General features: G+C 46.6%; 1 protein-coding gene across 1 annotated transcript in view; it reads left to right on the top strand.

Annotated features, from left to right (window-relative positions):
- MROH2B (maestro heat like repeat family member 2B) overlaps positions 1 to 19,233 on the top strand; it is a 57,845-nt gene that overhangs the window by 32,461 nt on the left and 6,151 nt on the right. Inside the window, exons 21-38 of the mRNA XM_054583999.1 lie at positions 544 to 651; positions 1,158 to 1,310; positions 3,471 to 3,497; positions 4,154 to 4,273; positions 4,500 to 4,579; positions 7,130 to 7,265; positions 7,355 to 7,450; positions 7,739 to 7,828; positions 8,183 to 8,303; positions 9,696 to 9,793; positions 12,062 to 12,214; positions 14,654 to 14,811; positions 15,360 to 15,486; positions 16,054 to 16,241; positions 17,290 to 17,430; positions 17,876 to 17,990; positions 18,593 to 18,739; positions 18,991 to 19,173. Of these exons, the coding sequence (XP_054439974.1) occupies positions 544 to 651; positions 1,158 to 1,310; positions 3,471 to 3,497; positions 4,154 to 4,273; positions 4,500 to 4,579; positions 7,130 to 7,265; positions 7,355 to 7,450; positions 7,739 to 7,828; positions 8,183 to 8,303; positions 9,696 to 9,793; positions 12,062 to 12,214; positions 14,654 to 14,811; positions 15,360 to 15,486; positions 16,054 to 16,241; positions 17,290 to 17,430; positions 17,876 to 17,990; positions 18,593 to 18,739; positions 18,991 to 19,173 (2,241 nt within the window). The remainder of the gene's footprint in view (positions 1 to 543; positions 652 to 1,157; positions 1,311 to 3,470; positions 3,498 to 4,153; positions 4,274 to 4,499; positions 4,580 to 7,129; positions 7,266 to 7,354; positions 7,451 to 7,738; positions 7,829 to 8,182; positions 8,304 to 9,695; positions 9,794 to 12,061; positions 12,215 to 14,653; positions 14,812 to 15,359; positions 15,487 to 16,053; positions 16,242 to 17,289; positions 17,431 to 17,875; positions 17,991 to 18,592; positions 18,740 to 18,990; positions 19,174 to 19,233) is intronic.

Genomic DNA, 19,233 nt, shown 5'->3' with positions numbered 1-19,233 from the left:
CCCGCCCCCCACCTCATCTGGCATCGCTCTCCTCCCTGATCACCCCCTCAGCCCTCCCCTGCGGACCCAGGGCCTCGCGCTTACTTACGTTCTCTGTTTAGGGCTCTTCTTCCCAGAGCCCGGTGACTGGCGCCCCGGCTCATTTCAGGGCTCTGCTCAGCACACCCTGTCAGGGAGGCCGCCTCTGGGCGCCCTATTTAAATTGCCAACTCCCTCCAACCTACATCAACTGCACCTTTTTTTTCTGTTTCTCTTTTCTCCATCACACTTATCACTATCAAAATCCTCTCTTTACATTTACATTATATATATTTATATATATTTACATAACATATATTTACATTTGTTGAATCTGTGTCTATGTGATGTCCCTTCCCTGCCGCTTCCCTTAGTTACAGACTCCACAAGGACAAAGAGTTTGGTGTGTGTCTTTTTTACTTTTGCATCCCCAGCCCCCAGAAAGGCACATAATAGGGGCTCAGTAAATGTTTGTTGAATAAGAGAATGGTTAAACTCAAAATCTTGTATCTTTTCTGATTTTAGGGGATAACATCTATTTTAGGATACTGTGCCGAGAACCACTTGGATACTGTTTTAAAAGTTCTTAGAACATTCCAAGATCAGGAAAAGAGTTTCATGAATCGGTGTAAGGTAAAGCAAAACAACAACAGAACAATTTTCCTCTCCAAAGCTTTTGGTCATGCTGAACTTACCCCTGCCCTCAGGTCTTTATTCCGGGTTAGAACTGCAGGACCCCACGCCCCGCAGAATGACTCGCTGGGTAGCAAGGGTACTCTATTTTCTGTCCCCAGTGCTGCCCAGGACAGTCCTAAGGAGCTCTGGGTGTGCTTCGGTGTGTCCCCACCAGCTGCTCAGGTCTCACAGTGTGTCCCATATGCCCTGCCTCCCCTGAAGGACACAAAGTGAATGAGTAAAAAGAAACACACCCTCCTCACAGGTAGCTCCGTTAAAGCCTGATGTGGCGACAACACAATCCAGGGTATTTAAATATGGACAAACAAGAGTATCCGTTTTAGACACATTTTCATCATCCCAGTCCCATTTCTTAACCCCATACTTGTCTGTCGGGTTAGGAAAAGACATGAGAGAAAAGGAAACCCCTTCAGTCATGTTTCCCATGCCTCTCCTGTCTTCAGGGCCTTTTTTCGGGGAAAAGGAGCCTGAGCAAGACTGACGTCATGGTAGTCTACGGCGCTGTGGCCCTGCACGCTCCCAAGGCCCAGCTCCTCACCAGGCTCGATCAGGACATCGTATCCCAAGTCCTCCTTCTTTACGGCCAGTGCTCTCAGGTAACAGCCAAGGCGGCTGCCTCAGGCTCCAGGGCGGGGTTCCCCAACCTGGGGAGGCTCAGGCCTTGGGCATCTTCATGCTCATGGGGACAGGCCAAAGGCAAGACAGGATCTGGGGTGTCTGGGAGATGAGAACATCTGGGAACAGCACAGTTTATTATGGAACAGTCAGGTACTTTTTTCTCTCCTAAGGTCTGAGGACGTCCATGTCCTCCCACTCCCATGATGCCCTGCCACATGACTTGTACCCACAGCGCTCTTACCCACCTTGGGACTTCAACCAATTACTCCCGTTCTACTTTAAGGCAGCTGGGGTATTAATTCTTTCTAGTAGCCTCTAAAGTGTTGCCAATGGCATGTCATTCAGCAGTCTACCCGGTCTACCTCGTTGTCCTGTTCTCCCCTCCGCATTCAGCCCAGCCACCGGACTGTCCTTGGCACCCCTCACACCTGCCAAGAATGTTCTCATGCTAACTCAGAGCCACCGAACTGAATGAGAATTCACCCCATAACTTCTGCTCCCACAGCACTTTGTGCATCTTTAATAACGTGCTTCATACATATTGTCAATTCAACTATTTTACTGACTAGTTCCATTTTTAAAAATGGCATGACCTAGGGATGAAGTTGAAAGCAGCTTCCCAGTGCCATTTTCCAGGGAGGCTGATTTAGTCGGTCTGGGGTGAAATAATGACATCTATTTTTTTCAAAGGTTTATGAACGATTTTTATCCATAGCCAGGTTTGAGAAGCTTTCATGGATTACATACACATCTGCTTCTCCCGTTAGATTGTCGGCATCTTGAATTTAAGGATTGTAGCTTATTCTCCTTTATCTCCTCTTCTGTGCCTTCCACAAGCCCACCGTTTGATCAATCTGGGCTCTTGACTTTTATTCACGTGTGTGTGAACAGAATGGAATCATAGGGAGCTCGTGACACACAGGTATAAGCATGTGCTCGTGGAAAAGTGTAGGGCAGTGATTCTGACACCTCAGCTGCGTGAGAATTATTACCTGGAATATGTTATAAATAGGGATCTCTCATGAACCACAGTCTTCCAGGATGGATCGCGGCATCTGTACTTTCAACATGCTCTTCAAAAGATGGTTCTGACGCACCCAAAATATGATACATAATAACGAGACTAGGAAACACAGCCAAAAGAAAAAAAGACATTTTACGTTACATTAATTTTCAGTCCATCATTGAGGGAAATTATGATAAAAATAAAAGAAGAAAGGAGATAAAGATGTTTTAGATAAAGTTGACTGTCCACTTTCAAGGTATAATCAATTTTTCCGCAACACAACACATGCACTAAACAAGAAAACCCACAGGGGTTATGGTTTGAGGGGCACGGCATTTTTGAAAATCCATCAATGATACATTTAAAAAAGCAAGAGTCTATTTTACAAACAACTTTTAAAAATAGTTAAATATATATTACAAAAAATTATGGCACTTTTGCTTGAAAAACACCTAAAGTCAATTGTGAAAGTTGTAAAATATTATGAAAGGGTGGCAAAGAGAACTTATCTGAAATCTGACAGACAGTTGCAATGCCAGACTTGGCCGGGAAGCGCCCACAACACAGTAAGCTGAGGCCGCGGGCAGATGTGCTGAGGGGCGTGCATCAGTATTTTACATCGCTCAGTTCAACCAGGGCACCACTTTGCCCTCTCGAACCCAACTGTACATAAGCAAACGCAGCCCAGAGTTGCTACAAGTATTCCCTCGTATACCAATCCCACCGGAACGAATGTGCATTCTCAACACAAACGTTACCCCAGAACTGACCGGATCCAGTTCCAAAGTGAGCTGCTCTGTTAACTTCCCTTTCAGAAGTCTTCCCTGCCCTTCCTGCCAAGAGCCTTTCCTGTTTTTCTTACCAAACCGTGAAGCCTGAAACCCAAGGCCTTGGCGTCGCCCTGCTACCTCCCGTAGAGAGCAGTCACAACTCACCCAGGCGAAAGCTTCTGCCAATGCATAGGCCTCACTTTGAAAACGGGGGAGGAAATGAGCAGACCCCACCATTTGAGGAGACGGGGTGTCCCGTGTCACCGGGCCCTGCAGGCTGACAGGCGGGCCTTCTTGCTGGGGGAGGGGAGGAACTCTCTTACTGCTCACTCCAGTATCTGCTTTTGCCTTTGAATTTTCAGGTTCTGGGCATGTCTGTGATGAACAAGGTATGCGGCATGTTTGAATGTATATATCTGAACACAAATCACGCTCCCTGGAAGTGCAGTAAGCATCGATGTCCTCTGGATTGGATTCCAGAGGAATGCATCCCAATGTGTAACTGATGAATCCAATTCTGCAGCCAGGATTCCAGAGCCTAACCTAGGAGCGAATGTATTTGGTTCCAGGTGGTTTGGAAGAGGCTGTGAACTGTGGACTGTGACCTATCCAGCAGGCCGTGAAATTAATTTAGCAGATCACAACCAGCAACACTTTTGTGGTGAAATAAAAGAGAAATAGAAGAGCACATTGCATATAGCAATAAATGTCCTAAAACTCTTCTAGATAGGTAGATAGTAGGATGGAGAGAGAGAGAGAGAGTTCATGTAAATGCTGGGTGGAATTGAGAACTGTTTCCTACTTTGGTTTCTGGTCCAAAAAGTTGGAAAGCCACTACTCCAGAGAAACCTCAGTCTCCAGGAGGTCGGGGGAGGGAGTTGCTTTTCCCCTCCCCTGCAATGTCCACCCTAGACTGAGGTAGAGATGGCAATAGGGGCAGAGATTCTTGCTCCCCCTAGGCACACATTTCAAGACTAGGTCACGTGTTTAAGCACCAGGAGGACTGCCTAAGACCCGGCTTGTATCTTGAATCATTTTTCTGTAGGACATGGATCTGCAAATGAGTTTCACAAGAAGTATCACTGAGATTGGCATTGCTGTCCAAGATTCTGAGGATCAGGGGTTCAAGTTCTCCTACAAGGAGGTGCTGCTCGGTCACATGCTGGTGAGGGCGCAGAGAGGACATAGGCCAGGCCAGGAGAAGTCCCTGACCGAGGGTGCAGGGCTGTCTTTTTTCAAATGGGTGACGCTAACTCGCCAGTCCCAAGGAACAGATAGACCCCTGCCATACTTCCGCCCACGGGCACCCATGGGTCCAATGAGGCTGTGGCTGCATCTGGAAAGTCCCTTGATCCTTTCCAAACCATTTCACCTCCTTGTTTGTGTGGCAGGACTTCATCAGGGACGAGCCCCTGGATTCCTTGGCCAGCCCTGTTCGGTGGAAAGCCTTAATCGCCATCAGGTACCTCAGGTAGAGAACTTTTTGTTGTTCTCATTGAAAAAAATGTTTTCTCCCCCATGTCTTCCTTCTGATTTATGGAACAGGGAGGACTCCAGTGCACCCTCCCGAAAATGAGCACAGCGGGTCACTTCAAACAGGGACCGTGTCTCTTCCCAGAGTCAGAGAGCTGACAGACTGCTTGTTGGATGACCGACAGGGACTAAAGAGCTGCTCAGAGGAATCACATGTATTGACATATGAAGGCTGAAATTTCTGTGCAAAAGGGAGTTTTGCTTCCTGGATCTAGGCCTCTAGGAAAATTTTGATCTTCCCATTAACCAAATTGCAAAAGCTGTAATTGCATTCTAGTTGGTTAGTAGCAATAAACCTGAGGCAGAAAATAGTTTTAAGTAAATTTTAAAAATAATATTTCTTCCTTGCAGTAAAAGAAATACAACTTTATTGTTAAAACTTGGAAACTATAAGAAGTTTTTTTAAAAAATGATAAAATCACCCCGATTTCTTCCCCCCTCCTTCTCAACATTTTGATATGTTTTCTTCAAGTCTTTATATACAGTGCTCTATTTTTATTAGAGTTATGATCCTACTCTGCATGTGCTTTTTCATCCTGCTTTCTTCTCACTTCACCTTTTATATTTCCAAATTATTGCCAGTTCTTCACAAACGTCATTCTTTTTTCATTAAAATGTTTAACTGTGGTAAAATACGCACAACATAAAATGTCTCATGTTGGCCATTTTTAAGTGTCCACAGTTCAGCAGCGGTAAGTAGAATCGCATTGTGCAACCTGTGCCCACTGGGCAGCTCTCATTCCCTCCTGCCACCCGCCCTGGAAACCACCATTCTGCTTTGTGTCTCCATGAACTTTATATGATAGGTACCTCATATTAAGCAAAATCATACAATATTTGGGGTTTTGTGCCTTGCTTATTACACTGAGAATAACATCATCACGTTCTACCCATGTATCAGGCATTAAGACAGATTCTGAGAAGACAATAATGAACAAAATATGGCCTTGCCCTAGAAGAGCTTGAGCCTACTGGGGAAATAAATGCAAAACACACCTACATAATTTCTCTAAGGTGTGGCAAGAGGCAAGATAAGGGAAGACATAGGTTGCCATGTTTACAAAGTGAAGAAAATTTAAAGATGGCTGAAATAAATAAACCTTGAACATGAATGAAGAATTAACCAGGCTCTAGAACAGTTTTGTGATGTAGAAATATAATGCAAGTCACATATGTCATTAATATGACAAGATTAATAAATATTGTCAGAATAAAAAGAAACAAATTATTTTTAACAATTATTTTATTTAATCCAATATATTTGGTATATTAGTCCAATGTGTATTCAATATAGAAACTAGTAATGAGCTAATTTGCATAATTTTTCATACTAAATATTTAAAATCCAACGTGTTTTAGAATAGCAGCATCTCTTAATTCGGACTAGCCACAACTCAAGTGTTCAGTAGCCACATGTTGCTAGTGGCTGCCCTCAGCTGGACAGGACACTTGTAAACTAATGTCTAATGACAGAAAGCAAATTGATGTTTGCCTGGAGCCAGAGTGGAAGAAGCGACGAATCACGAGGAGGCATAAGGAAAAATTTGCGGTGATACGAATGTTTTGTATTGATGATAATGGTCATTTAATGGGTGTAAATTTCATTTAATTGCACATTTTAAATGGAAGTAGTTTATTGCGCATAAATTGTGTCAATCAGCTGATTTTTAAAAGTCAGCCGGACGACAAGGACAGGAAGGCTACTGAGCACGTGCCAACAGCTGTGACCCTTTCAATAGAGCTGTCACCGCCACTCCTGCCTGTCCTCCCTGTGGGAGGGCCTCTGTCACCCTGCCCGCCCGGGCAGCATCGTCGTTTTTCATTTCTTCACTCATTTGCTCACTGACACGCTGTATTAGCTTATCTGGATTTATATTTATTTAATAACAAATGGAATAGTTCATGTTTTATTGAACATTCGCATTTTGCCAAGGTATGTCCAGGTTGGTTCATATCCTCATGTGTAAAGAAAGGTGGGGAGGGAGGAAGGGATCCTTTTTTCACTTGTGCATTTATAAGAACTTGTAGTATGTGTGACACTACATATAATGTGACAGGGCAGATGAAATTGATAAAGTCACTGCTCCAAACTTAGAAATCTCTCTCTCTCTCTCTCTCTCTCTCTCTCTCTCTCTCTCACACACACACACACACACACACACACACACACACACACGAGCACTAAAGAAAATCAGAAGGTTAATGCTATCAGAGACCATACACTAAAGGACTGAGCAAGGCGGAATGAGTGCTGAGTTGCTTCTCACTCTGGTGAATTATAATCCAGGCGTGTTGACGATGTGCACTAGTACAGTCTATTGTCCCCAGTCTCTCTCTCCCTGCTTCTGCCCCCACCTCCCTCGGCATCCCACCATGTCAGAATGGGTAGCTGACCCCCTCAGACAGGACCAGCAGTTCTTGGGGACTCCACTGGGTCCTGTTTTGTTCATCATCCAACACCCACTCCTCCGCATGGTTCTCCTTTCAGTAAACTGAAACCGCGCCTCTCACTCAACGACCACCTTAATATTCTTGAAGAGAACATTCGGAGGCTGCTGCCCCTTCCACCTCTGGAAAATCTCAGAAACGAGGGCGAGACAGACAAGGACAAGGAGCACATCAAGGTAGGTGGGGTGAGGCCCAAGTGGAAGGAAGAACCTGGTGGGACTTCCGCCCCTTACCCGGGAGCACCCTCCCACTCACCCGATTGCAGTTTCTCTACGAACGGTCCATGGATGCTTTGGGAAAGCTGCTGAGGACCATGATATGGGATAGTATGAAAGCAGAGGACTGCCAGGAAATGTTCAATGTGAGTAAGGCTACCGCTCAAACTGATCCCCACGTCCCCTAATCCCTGCCCCAATGCGCCACTCGAAACGCACCTCATCTTCTTCCCAGGAAGACGCCCCGTCTGACCCACTAACCCCACCCCTTAGGGCTGGTCCACTAAACAATGGTCTGTGGGGAAGCGAGCCCCCGCTCCAGTCGAGGCAGAGGGAGAGCGGGGCTGAGAGAGAGTGGCAGCAAGAGCGGGGGAAATGCGAATGAGTGAAGAGGAAGGACACTAAGGAAAGGACATTTCTTCTTTGACCAACAGCTTCTCCGAATGTGGCTTGTTTCACAAAAAGAATGGGAAAGAGAAAGAGCCTTCCAGATGGCAGCAAAAGTGCTGACGAATGACGTCGAGGTGAGAAAGCCCGTAGAATGAATCGGCATCAGAGCCTGCTGACAGCAGGGATCTCTGAGGCCCCTGGAATCCAAAACTGCTGCACACGATGGGTCTCCAGCCCCAGCCTGAACGCTTTCCAGAGAGGTGTCTCCTAACCCCAGGGGTGGCAAGCACCTGGGTTCAGCATCCGGTTGTCTTGGCACACTTGCTTGCTTACTTTTCCACTGCCCTCCAGGGGGAAATCCAAGAATGAAACCCTTTCATTCTAAGGGCCTGCAGGGAGAAAACAAGGGACTGAGTATCCAGGGCTGGGAATACCTGGAGGTATTATGAAGCCACCCTATCACCTTGGGGGCCTCCTTTGTCCTGCAGGCACCAGGTAACTTTAAAATTGGCTCACTCCTGGGCCTTCTGGCTCCCCACACCTGCGACACCCTGCCCTCTATCCGCCAGGCCTCTGCCAGCTCCACCATCGCTCTGTTCTGTATAAAAGGTGAGTGAGGGACAAATGAAGAGACCTGTTCTCAGTTTTTCTCCTCATATATGTGTGTCTCTCTCCTTTCTCTCCTTCCCTCCCTCCCTCCCCAGTTCAGCCACTTCTGAGGAAGTGAGGGCCCATTTCAGTAAGAGAGGAAATGTGTCAGAGTGGGGCCCTCAGAGGAAGAAAGGAATTTGAATTCTATTATTTTTCTGCCTCTCCGTCCTTTAGCCTACTTTATTTCCTTAAAACATGCCGAGTTCAGGGCTTCAAATACTCTTTGTTAACAAGAAATCCCCTAGTTTGTTATTCACTTTAACTCTTTCTCTTGATTGATCAGATAAGCATAGTAGAGAGAAAGAAGGTAGGTATTAAACACCTAGGTATAATTAACAAGTGTGATACTAAATTAATTACCCATTTGATACTCATGGATGTTATTCAGTCAATTTTGAGATGAGGTATCTGAGGTTAAAAATGTACCGGTACCTCGGCCTGCTGAACTCATGGGGCTGGGCTTTGAGTTCAGGTCTGTGTGACTCTGAAGTGTGTGTGTGTGTGTGTGTGTGTTTGTTGGGCTGGTGGTCTTCCACCACATCATTCAGGTGTGAGTTTCCACAATTACTTCACACAGGGTCCGGAAGAAAGCCTGCTTGAGTGTGGTTGGTAGGGTAGTAGTATGGGTGTAATAATTTATAGCTTTAATTTGAACAATGTCATGTAGTGTGAGTGAGTGGGATGTTGTTCTGTTACAGAATGATGTGCTTACAACTTTGTAATAAAAGATTTTGTAATAAAAAAAGGGGGCATTATTTGTGCCAGACCCTGTATTCAAACAAGCAGAAAATCATTACTATTTAGGTCTACTTTTATAAACTGAGATCAACAGGCACCTATGCAGGCGCTGACGTTCCTCCTGCAAGAGCTGCCTTTCCATCCCCCGACAGCAGCTCGCTGCAGGGAGGACGCAAGGCCGACAGAGGCGGCAGGAGAGCAAGTAGCGAGAGCCTGGGCATCGCTGTCAGGGTGTAAGACAGACCAGGGTGCAAGCTCCGACCCGACTTCCCGATTTTTTACTCGCTGCCATGTGGCCAAATGGCTTTATATCTCTGCCTCAGCTTTCTCATGTGCAAGATAGATAGGGACAATAACAGGAGAGTCTACCTCAGATGATCTTTCTGAGTAACAAGTGAGGTCACTGTATGCGAGAGTTCAACACGGTGCCCGGCAGGTGGAAACTACTCAGTACCTGGTTGTTCTTATGCTCGCTGTCTCAGCAGAGAGTCTTCACTGTGTTTGTTAAAGGTGTTCAACATCTGAATTAGCATTGCATCAAAAGATAGCCGACCTCTTCCACATCTGTCAGATCTCTGGACTCTTACCTGTGTCTTCCATTGCTGCTTTTAGGTATTCGCCTGGAAATGGAAAGGCTGCAGGGTTTGCAGGAAGGGCTGGAGTGTGATGATGTGCAGGTCCAGGTCAAGATTTCTTCTAAAATAGCAAAGGTAATAGGCCTGGAGGACTGGCCAAGGGATGTCAAGGTGATTCTGGGCTGGCTTTCAAATGAGCAAGCTGTGTGTACCCCACTACCAAAGACGGCAGCAGAATAGCCGTCCAAGCTGAACAAAAGACCCTTCGTCCTGTCGTTTATGAACTCTGGGCGGACATGGGCCCCGCTGAGGCCTGCTACTGCTCATTTCATAGTCTGGGTAACCTTGTCAACCAAGCGGCCCTCTGCAGGTTGAGGAAGACAGTGGGGTAGAGTAGAAGGGACAGGGCTATAGAGTTGATCGGGTAGACTCCGTGCGTACTGCTCGAAGTTCAGAATCCTTGTCTCCAAGAAAAGCTCCTCGCCTGCCTCTCCGAGTTGTTCTGAGGACGGGTCGATCAACTCATTCACTTAGTCAGTCATCCATTTATTTACCTAACATGCCCTGTGCACCTACCACATGCCAGACTTTGTCCTAAGCTCTAAGAACAGAAAAGGAAAAAAACGCCTGCCCTCACTGAACTTGCGTTCTAGTAGATGGAGTCTGCCATATAGACATCACGTCAGGTTATGATCATTGAGGAAACGAAGGTCGAGTCAGGAAGGGGCAATCCCCCAGAGAGCATCGCTCTGAAAAAGAGAAGCATGCAGACATGTGAAAAAGAACATTCCAGCAGAGGGGAAGCAGCAGGCACAGTTGCCCTGCAATGGAGAAAGAAGTAAATAATGAGGTCCAGGTGACAGCCCAGGGCCAGTTTGGGAACATGCCAGGCCTTGCTAAGGACCTTGGCTTTTACGGCAATTGAAAGCTAGTATCAGCGGAGGCTTTTGAGAAGAGTCAGGGCCACTACCTACAGTTGTGCTACTTGAGAAGAATGCACAAGGGCATCCCCATAGGGAGCGGCATCCTTCCCGAAGTCGACATCGTGGACTTGTATGTATTGTGGCAGTTATCCACAGATGGCAACGAAGTATCTAACAAAACCAGTCGGAATAGAGGACAAAGTGCCTTTATCTAATTTGCAGGAACCTTTTACGAGCTAGCAAGAGTTCTGTGAGGAGGAACTAATTAAATTTTTATTTCTGGAGTGTTGTCCAACCGCTAGACTAGAATACAGGCAGGCAAGAGTGAAATTAGTGAGCCACCTTTGGAGGAAGCTACAAGAGTGTAAGTGTGAGATTTGGTGATTTGGAGGCAGCAGTGGTGACAACGAGAAAGTGATCAGAATATGGGGACTGGGGGTGGGGGGGAGAGGCCACATGCCTGAGGAAGTGTCTGGCACAAGATTGGGGCTCAAAAGCATGAGTTCCCTCCCTTCTTTTCTTTGTAGACCAACACCCATCACAATGTGGTTTTTATTTTTAAAAAAAGAAGAAGAAAGGAAGGAAGGAAACAAGGGAGGGATGGAGGGAGGGAGCCACTGAGCTTGAACCCCAGGCAGGCATTTGGTGCCACGTGGAACAGAGAGGCTGGCCTAGCCCTCTGACCTGGGAATCATGATAAGTCACACATGGGCCGAGACATGCCACTGCTCGTGAACAGGACCTCACTTCCTTTCAAGGGTGGTTCTGCCAAACATCATCAGGCCATTTAATACAGTGGGAGTCAGTTTAAATAGGAATGTTTTCATACCTACAGACCCGTAATTGTGACCGCCTTGCTTGGTTAAAGCCCCAGGTAATGCTCCTGGAATTCTTGGAAACTGCTGACTTTTTATACATTCATACACATGCGCACACACACTCACACGCTGCTATCAACCAACATTCTATATAGTTCTTGTACGTAAAGACCAAACTGCAAAATTTTAAATTTCTTGACATATTATTGACTGCTCTTAATATCGAGACAAGGAAGAGCAAAATACAAGGCTCACAGTGGTTCATCTTAGCCGGTGTTTGGTAGACATGAGACTTACTTCCATGCTGTATGAAATGTGTGTAAAGAACCATGAAACATAAATTACTATGTACACATTGTGCATCATGCTTCCCCTGTGGAGCATACTATATAACCTTAGTTTGGAGAGAATATTGTGTCAGCAGGCCTGGGATTGGACAAATGTAAAATGATGAAAATGCAACTCCAGGGAAATTTTCCCTAGAGGGAAAAAGTCATGTCCGTGTCCTATTTGTTTTCTCTGGTTTCTGAGGTCCCAGTCATATGCTCACATTTGCCAAGCCCATTGGCCTCCAGGATCCTAAAGCAAGGAGTAGCGTGTTGTAGGTGTCCAGTTCTGAAGTGTGGTGGTTGATAAGGTGAGTTTTTCTGGTGTCTTCTCAGATTGTTAGTAAACTCATCCCAAGTGAAGAAATTGTCATGTTCCTGGAGGAAATCCTGGATGGCCTGGAGACCCTCAGCCCCTCGTGTACAACGGCCTGTGGAGTGTGGATGATCACCGCCCTGAAGGAACAGGGGGCTGCCTTGGAAGATCAGGTAAACGGACAGCCAGTTGGGCAACCGAGCAAAAGTCCAACACTTCTGCAATGCCACGCGGCTGCCACGTCTCACCTTGTCCTCTGGTGGGCAGCCAACGAAGCCTGCAGAGCCTCAGGAGTTCTCAGCAGGGACCCAAGTTGTCTGTCACCAACCAGGCTCATGTTGACAGAGTGCCTCAATTGCCTCTCTAATCTGTAATCAAGAAGACTTTCCAAACTGCCACTCCTTGGCCAGAGGAAGCAACTCTGAACCAGGGGCATTTGGATTGTGGGAAACAGGGCTATTACACATTCAAGGAGGAGAGTGACCATGTGAATGTCCCTGGGATGGCCACTGAGAGCCAGCACCGGTCTCTAAGGCCCCTGGCACCCTCCCGGCTGCTCTCCCGCATGCCTTAGAACTTATTCTGGGGGAAGGAGGGAGGGAGGGCTGTTGTGGAGGAACCGATGGAGAGGAAAGTCCTCCATCCGTGTTCCCAACTGGAGAGGGAAGCCGAGGAAACAGGATTTCAGTTGAGGAAGCTTGGCTAAGAACTCCAAATGTATATGTCCTACTCTCTCTCTGGAAGTCAGAAACAGAACACAAACAATTCAAAGGTTTGTAAGAGGAAAAGACTCTCTAACTCAATGCAGGCATCCCAAGGAGACTGGGACAAAGGACATATGGTCCCCACAGCCCACAGTCACCACCCTAAGTCAAAGAATTCTCTAAAGCACGACTTTTACAAAATTGTTAATTACTTTCCAATCAGTTCACCCCCCCCCCCCCCCGCCCAGGAACATTTATTGACTACATATAATTGGCAGGCACTGAGCCAGACATGGGAGAATCAAAGATTAATAAATGCAGACTGTTTGTGAATTGGTGTGTTTAGCATAAAAGAGGGTTACTCACACAATAAGTAAAAGGATACAAAAGGGACTTAAATCTTCTCCAAGAAGTATCAGAATGAGACTCTGTAGTAATCATGTTATGCTTAACCTAAAACTTTCTACTCAAAATAAGTGAGAGAAACATCTACTAGAAGCAAAGTTACTTTACCATAGAGACACACCCTTCTCCAAGTCAACAATCCAAATACATAATATCACTCCATGCCACTTGCAGATTAACACCCAAATCCACAGAGGCAGCCTTCGGGGCCCTGTGGGATCAGGCTCCATTTTTGCTATCAAATGGTCTTCCTTTTAGCACATTCACTCTCTCTGTACTCCAAACTAGACCATCTCTGACTCCAGAAATGTTTTCTGCATGTGCTTGTGCCCATGATCTCATGCTGTTTTTTTTTAAATATAGATTTTTTAATTTTTTAATTAAATTTTTATTGAGGTGGCAATAATTAATAAGATCACAGAGGTTTCAAGTGTACAATTCTATGATGTATCATCTGCACATTGCATTGTGTGCCTACCCCGCAAAGTCAAATCATCTTCGATCGCCATACATTTGACCCCTTCTACCCCTTCCTCCCTCCCCCACCCCCTCTCACCTGGTAGCCACCATACTGTTAACTGTGTCTATGAGTTTATTTTTGTTTGTTTTTCTTATTTGCTCATTTGTTGCTTTTAGCTTTATATCCGGCATATGAGTGAAATCACATGGTTCTTAAATTTTTCTGCCTGACATTTTGTTTAGCATGATATGCACAGGATAGAGATTTCATTTTTTGAGCCATTTTAGCCCACCACAAAATTGGGCAGAGTGCAGAGTTCCCTTATACCTCTGTCTTCCCTCACACACAGTTGCTGAACCTACATTGACACATGATGTTATCACCCAAAGTCCATAGTTTACACTGGGGTTTGCTCTTGGTGTTGACAAATATACAATGGCATGTGTCCACTGTTGTGTCATACAAAGTAGTGTCACTGCTCTAAAAACCCTCTGTGCTCCACCTGGTCTCGTGCTTTCTGATTTTATATCTTTACCTGTGTTCCTTCTGACGAGGATGCCTCTCCTTGCCTTTTGAAATTGCTGTATGTCCTTCAAGACTCAGAACAGATGTCTCTCCGAAGCAACTTCAGTTACTTCTGGATTCCCTGTCAGTCCTGTGTCTCTCTTGCATACCCCTTGTCACACATCATCTTGTTCACAAGCCTTTGAGTAGATGCCTAACAGCCTTTATCAGACCACCCATTTCTTCTGAGAAAGGGGCTGTCTCTTATCTACGTTGGGTAAATTTCGCACACCACTTAACTTGGCACAATATCTGGCATAAAGCAGTTTTTCCTGAAATATATACTAAATTGTTTGAGAATAAATACCAACTCATCAATAATTCTCCCAAATAAGAGAAAGACCATGTGTAGGATTGATTATCATTTTTAACATCTTTTGTATTTCATCAACCACCAATAGGCTGACCATAGACACCCTAAGCCTTTCACATAAAAGGAAAATGACAACTGAATGTTTAACTTAGCTTTTTCTTTTTAGCTGTTGGAGATCTTGAGCATAATTTACTACCACATGCCAGTCCTCAGACAAAAGGAAGAAAGTTTTCAGTTTATGCTGGAAGCCATCTCCCAGATAGCCAGCTTTCACATGGAGGCCGTTGTCACCAGCCTTTTGCAGAAGCCTCTGCCCTTTGACAGGTAGAGTAACTAAACTGGTCCCTTCTCCCAGGAAAGGCCACTCTGCAAGGCATTGGAAAGGGGCTGTCATCTGAGAGAAAGATAATAAATAAAGGTTGAAAACATCTCGCCTGAATAATAATTTAAAAATTAGTGTTTGAATCACAAGTAATGTTTTCCATACACGTGTGTGTGTGTGTGTGTGTGTGTGTGTGTGTGTATATATGTATATATATATATATATATATATATATATATATACTCCTTGAATGATGAGATTTTTCTTAAACACACCATAGGAATAAGTATTAAAAAGTGAATATTTCTCCTCATTCTGGTTGCCCAGAATACATCTATTTGGTAGGTTCCTGTCTTCATGGACATAACAAACCTCGGGAATCTAAGGCCAGAATGCTGGATTGTTAAATAAAACATCCTTATTATCCCCAGGCATGCTAATGGCCGCGTCTGTCTGTCCTTGAAATTTTGGTTCATCGTCAGTGAGTCAGAGGGAATAGCTCACATTTCAAGGAGCTGTGCCCTCTCAGCCCCCTGCCTTGCTGCCCTAGGGACACAAAGACACTGTGGAAGGCACTGGCTGAGCACCCGGCCTCCAGCGGGAAGCTCTTGCGAGCCCTGGCAAACAAACTGGGCAGCAGCCTAGAAGACGACGTGGCCGGCATGGACGCGATCGCCGTGAGTCGGACAACCCGTCACACATCTGGAATCGGCCCCCGCCCCCCCGCCCCGTGACTGTTCCACCTGGAACTTGGTGATGCGCCATTAATCACACTTGTCCTCTCGTGCCCTGATTTTAAATCAACTCCAGTTTATAATGGACACACATGGCAGTAATTTTGCCTGTGGCTGCCATTTTTAGAAGCAAAGTTCCCATCAGCCCGAAGAAAATCTGCGTCTCCATATTTATTTACAAAGTTGTCTTCGAGATATCTGAAGCACCCTTTTCTGTTGAGAGACACCCACCCCCGACCCCGCTCACGGCTGGACACCATTTCATCTTGCCTAACTGGTGGCCCTGGAGTTTGGAGTCCCCGAACATGGCAGTCCTGAGAGAGAAACACAGTCTGAGCTGAGAAGTTTCCAGACAGGCCTCCCCTCCCTTTTCTGTGTGTTTTTTACCATGAACGTGGTCAACTTGGGAGGCAGTCAAGTGGGGAGAAAACAAAGTTGCTGATCAGCCCCGTGAGAAGGTGACCTCGGAGGACAGGAGCTTGCCTGACCACAGGGCCCTTTCTCCCTCAGGTGGCCTGTGCCATCCATGAAGTAGTGACGATCGGCACCCCTGTGACAGGCCTGTACCCCGAGCTGTTCGCTCTGCTCCTGAAGCTGGTCAGCTGCACGCTGGGCCAGAAGATGCCCACGTCCACCCTGAGCTACCGGCGGCGGGTGATGCAGCAAGGGGAACGGCAGCAGATCCCAGACCCCTGCAGGTAGGTGGCCGGGCAGGGGGCCCCCAGAGCCGGCCTCCCCCCGGATCCAGAACCCGGACTGCAGACATCAAGGCGCGCGCCTTCTGGCTCGGCCTCAGCTACCCATGAAGAAACAGTGCTCCCCGACCCACTGTCCCCAAGCCTTGGAGCAATTCTTCCTGAGCCAATACCCAGTATAATTGCCCAGAATGGTCACAGAACAAAGGAGCAGCTGTGTCTTCTTCCCCAGAGGGCCCACCCGCTTTCCTCTGTTTTCTTTCATTGAAGCCTTTCAAGGAAAGCTGAAATTCTACAATATTCAAGGCCACCAGGGAAAGAAGAAAAATGAAAACCATATTTCACCAAGTCTAAGACTTCACTGATTGAAGGAAGCAAGCTTATTTTGTGTACCATTGAGAAAGAAAAAAAAAAATCCATGAATCAATGCTTTCTTATAGTTTAAAATTGTATTTGATTTTTTATCCAAAGAGCTAGTTTAGAATTATTAGGTATACATTTTTATCCAATATCACATTGCTCTGTTTCCCTGCCCTTCTGCATAAGTTTTCATTCCAAAGTCAAATCAACTTTTAAAAAGATAGTTTCAATAGCAGTTAGGCACAGCCCAATAGTGAGTGTAACTTTACTAAAATGACATCAGTATAAAGAGCCATCCCTCAATCCATGCATGTGCGTCTGCGCGCACAGACAACGGCAACCACATCACAGCTACTGTCCGGCCAACAGTTGTAACCCACTGGTGACTGCCGGACGCAGCCTGGTCTCCGAGGTGCTGCTTTGGAATCAGTCAAATATAGTGTTTTTTTCACCTTCCATCCATAGGGCCTTATTTTCTCAGGAGAGGTTGATGAGATTTTGTGGCATTATCTACCACCTCAGATCACCTCGATGTTCCCTTGGACTAAAGTGTGAGACCAGACTGCCTGTTTTTTCTTGGCACAACACCCACTGAGGCAGGGGCCGAGGGGGAGCGGAAGAGTGAACCGGGGAAGTCACAGCTCACTGAGCAGGACTGACTTCCTCTCGCAATGCCAACTGGCTCCCACAGGCTCTCAACTGCCACCCTGAAGTGCGTGCAGGCCCAGGCCGTGAGAGGAGGCCTCGCCATAGAGTCTGACGAAGGGGACAACGTGTGGACGCTGCTCCACAATCCCAATACCCACCACCTCGGAGTGTGCGCACTGGCCAGGTAACGTGCAGGTATCCCAGAACTGGATACGAAGGAGAAAACTAGAAGTGGAGTAAAATTGCAGTACAGTGACTTCATCAAGAGCAGTTGACCCAACAAGGGCTTATATACAGTCAAGGAGAAGGGTCAAGGGGATGAATCAAAGAAGAAAGAGCAAAGGGGCTTGGGAAGAGGTGGTAGGACCAGCCCAGAGCTCACTACCCCCTCAAAACAAGCAAACTAACAAAACAAAACAAAAAAACCCAGCGAAATATTGAACAGTTCTAGGCAACCACACTTAAATTAGGCACCAAGTAGACAATTCTAAAGTTTAAGCCTTGGTGCTCTTTCCTTGAGCATCCCCTTTTAGAGGATTTATTTTCCTGAGAGAGACATAGGCTAGCATTCCCTCCATTGCTGAGAAAGGAAGGTGCCCCTGCCACAACTGGAGGCGTGCGTTTTCTAGGAGCATGGCTGTGTGGCAGCACAGAGTCCTCCTGGCCGTCATGGAGCAGCTGCACCCATCGCTCACCTCCTCCTCGGAGAGCTACCGCATCACCGGCATGGCGTTCTTCTCCGAGGCAAGGCCGGCAGCATCGCCGCGGGCTCCGGGAATGTCCCCTGGGGCATGTCTCTCAGGGACCTTCCAGGGGAGACAAACCAGCCAGGGACGTGGTACCTGAGCAGGGAGGGAGAGTTAAAAAAAAAAAAGAAAGAAAGAAAGAAAAGAAAGGCCCCACCCCCAACCTCTTCCTTCCCTCTAGTCTGCAGAAGCCAGCCTCCCGGAATAGAGAAGGGCGGAGAATAAATACAAGAGGGACAAAACTAAAAGGAACCAACAGGCACACATTACTGTCCCCCTCCCCCTGGGATGAAGGCAGTCCCAGTTGATGCAGAGAAGAAAAGCTCCCATTTTCCCTGCCCCGTTTTTCCACTTAGCTTCATCAGAAGCATCTCCTGAACTAGGTATTCTCTTCCCATCACTGCGTAACCTTGACCTGTGGCCTGCTCCCAGCCAGAGCTTAGTTTCTGCGAGACCTGCTGGCCCCCTGCAGGCCTCCTCCTCCTCCTCTGCTCTGCAGGCAGCGGGGTCCCCCTCATTTGCTGCAGTCAGGAGGCCTCCCGCACTTGCTGGAGGGAAGCCACTCCCTCACCTAAAGGTAAGGACTTGTGTGCATTTCAGCTCATGAAGGAGCCAGTCCTCTGGAAGCACTGGAACCTGCGGAATGTGCTCATCCTGATGGATCAGAGCGCCTGGGACTCCAGCGCCATTCTCAGGCAAATGGCCATCCGAGGGCTGGGCAACACAGCTTCTGGGGCCCCTCACAAGGTAACAGGGGGCTTCTTTGGAGGGCGGGTGGGAAATTATTTAAGTAGGGTATGAAATACTTATTGACTAACCCACACCTTGTGGTTGCAGAGAAATGAAGTGCAAGTCCAAATAAATTGCTGAAGGTGTATCTCTTGATTTGAAGGACTTGAAACCCTAACAGAATTTCAGTCCCCTCTTTAGGGTCTTCTACCCTATTCCAGACACACATACAACAGCGTCTGAAATCAAAAGAGCTTACTTCAAAACAGGTGAAGAAACATAAGCAGATAATATTAGAATCGATCATCAGAGGCCTGTACCACCTGGCCCGCACCGAAGTCGTCTGTGAAAGCTTGAAGGCTCTAAAGAAGATCCTGGAGCTGCTCACAGACCGCGACGTGAGCTTCTACTTCAAAGAAATAGTGCTGCAAACAAGAACCTTCTTTGAAGACGTAAGTGAGCCTGTTCAGGAATCTTGCCTCCCCAGAAGAAGTGAGTGAACACAAAGAGGT

Source organism: Pteronotus mesoamericanus, unplaced genomic scaffold (assembly GCF_021234165.1).
Source record: "Pteronotus mesoamericanus isolate MK-2021 breed Mesoamerican mustached bat unplaced genomic scaffold, CSHL_Meso_final contig_75, whole genome shotgun sequence".
Taxonomy (NCBI): Eukaryota; Metazoa; Chordata; class Mammalia; order Chiroptera; family Mormoopidae; genus Pteronotus; species Pteronotus mesoamericanus.
Note: the sequence above shows the minus strand (reverse complement) of the source record. Positions and strands in the feature narration are given on the sequence as shown.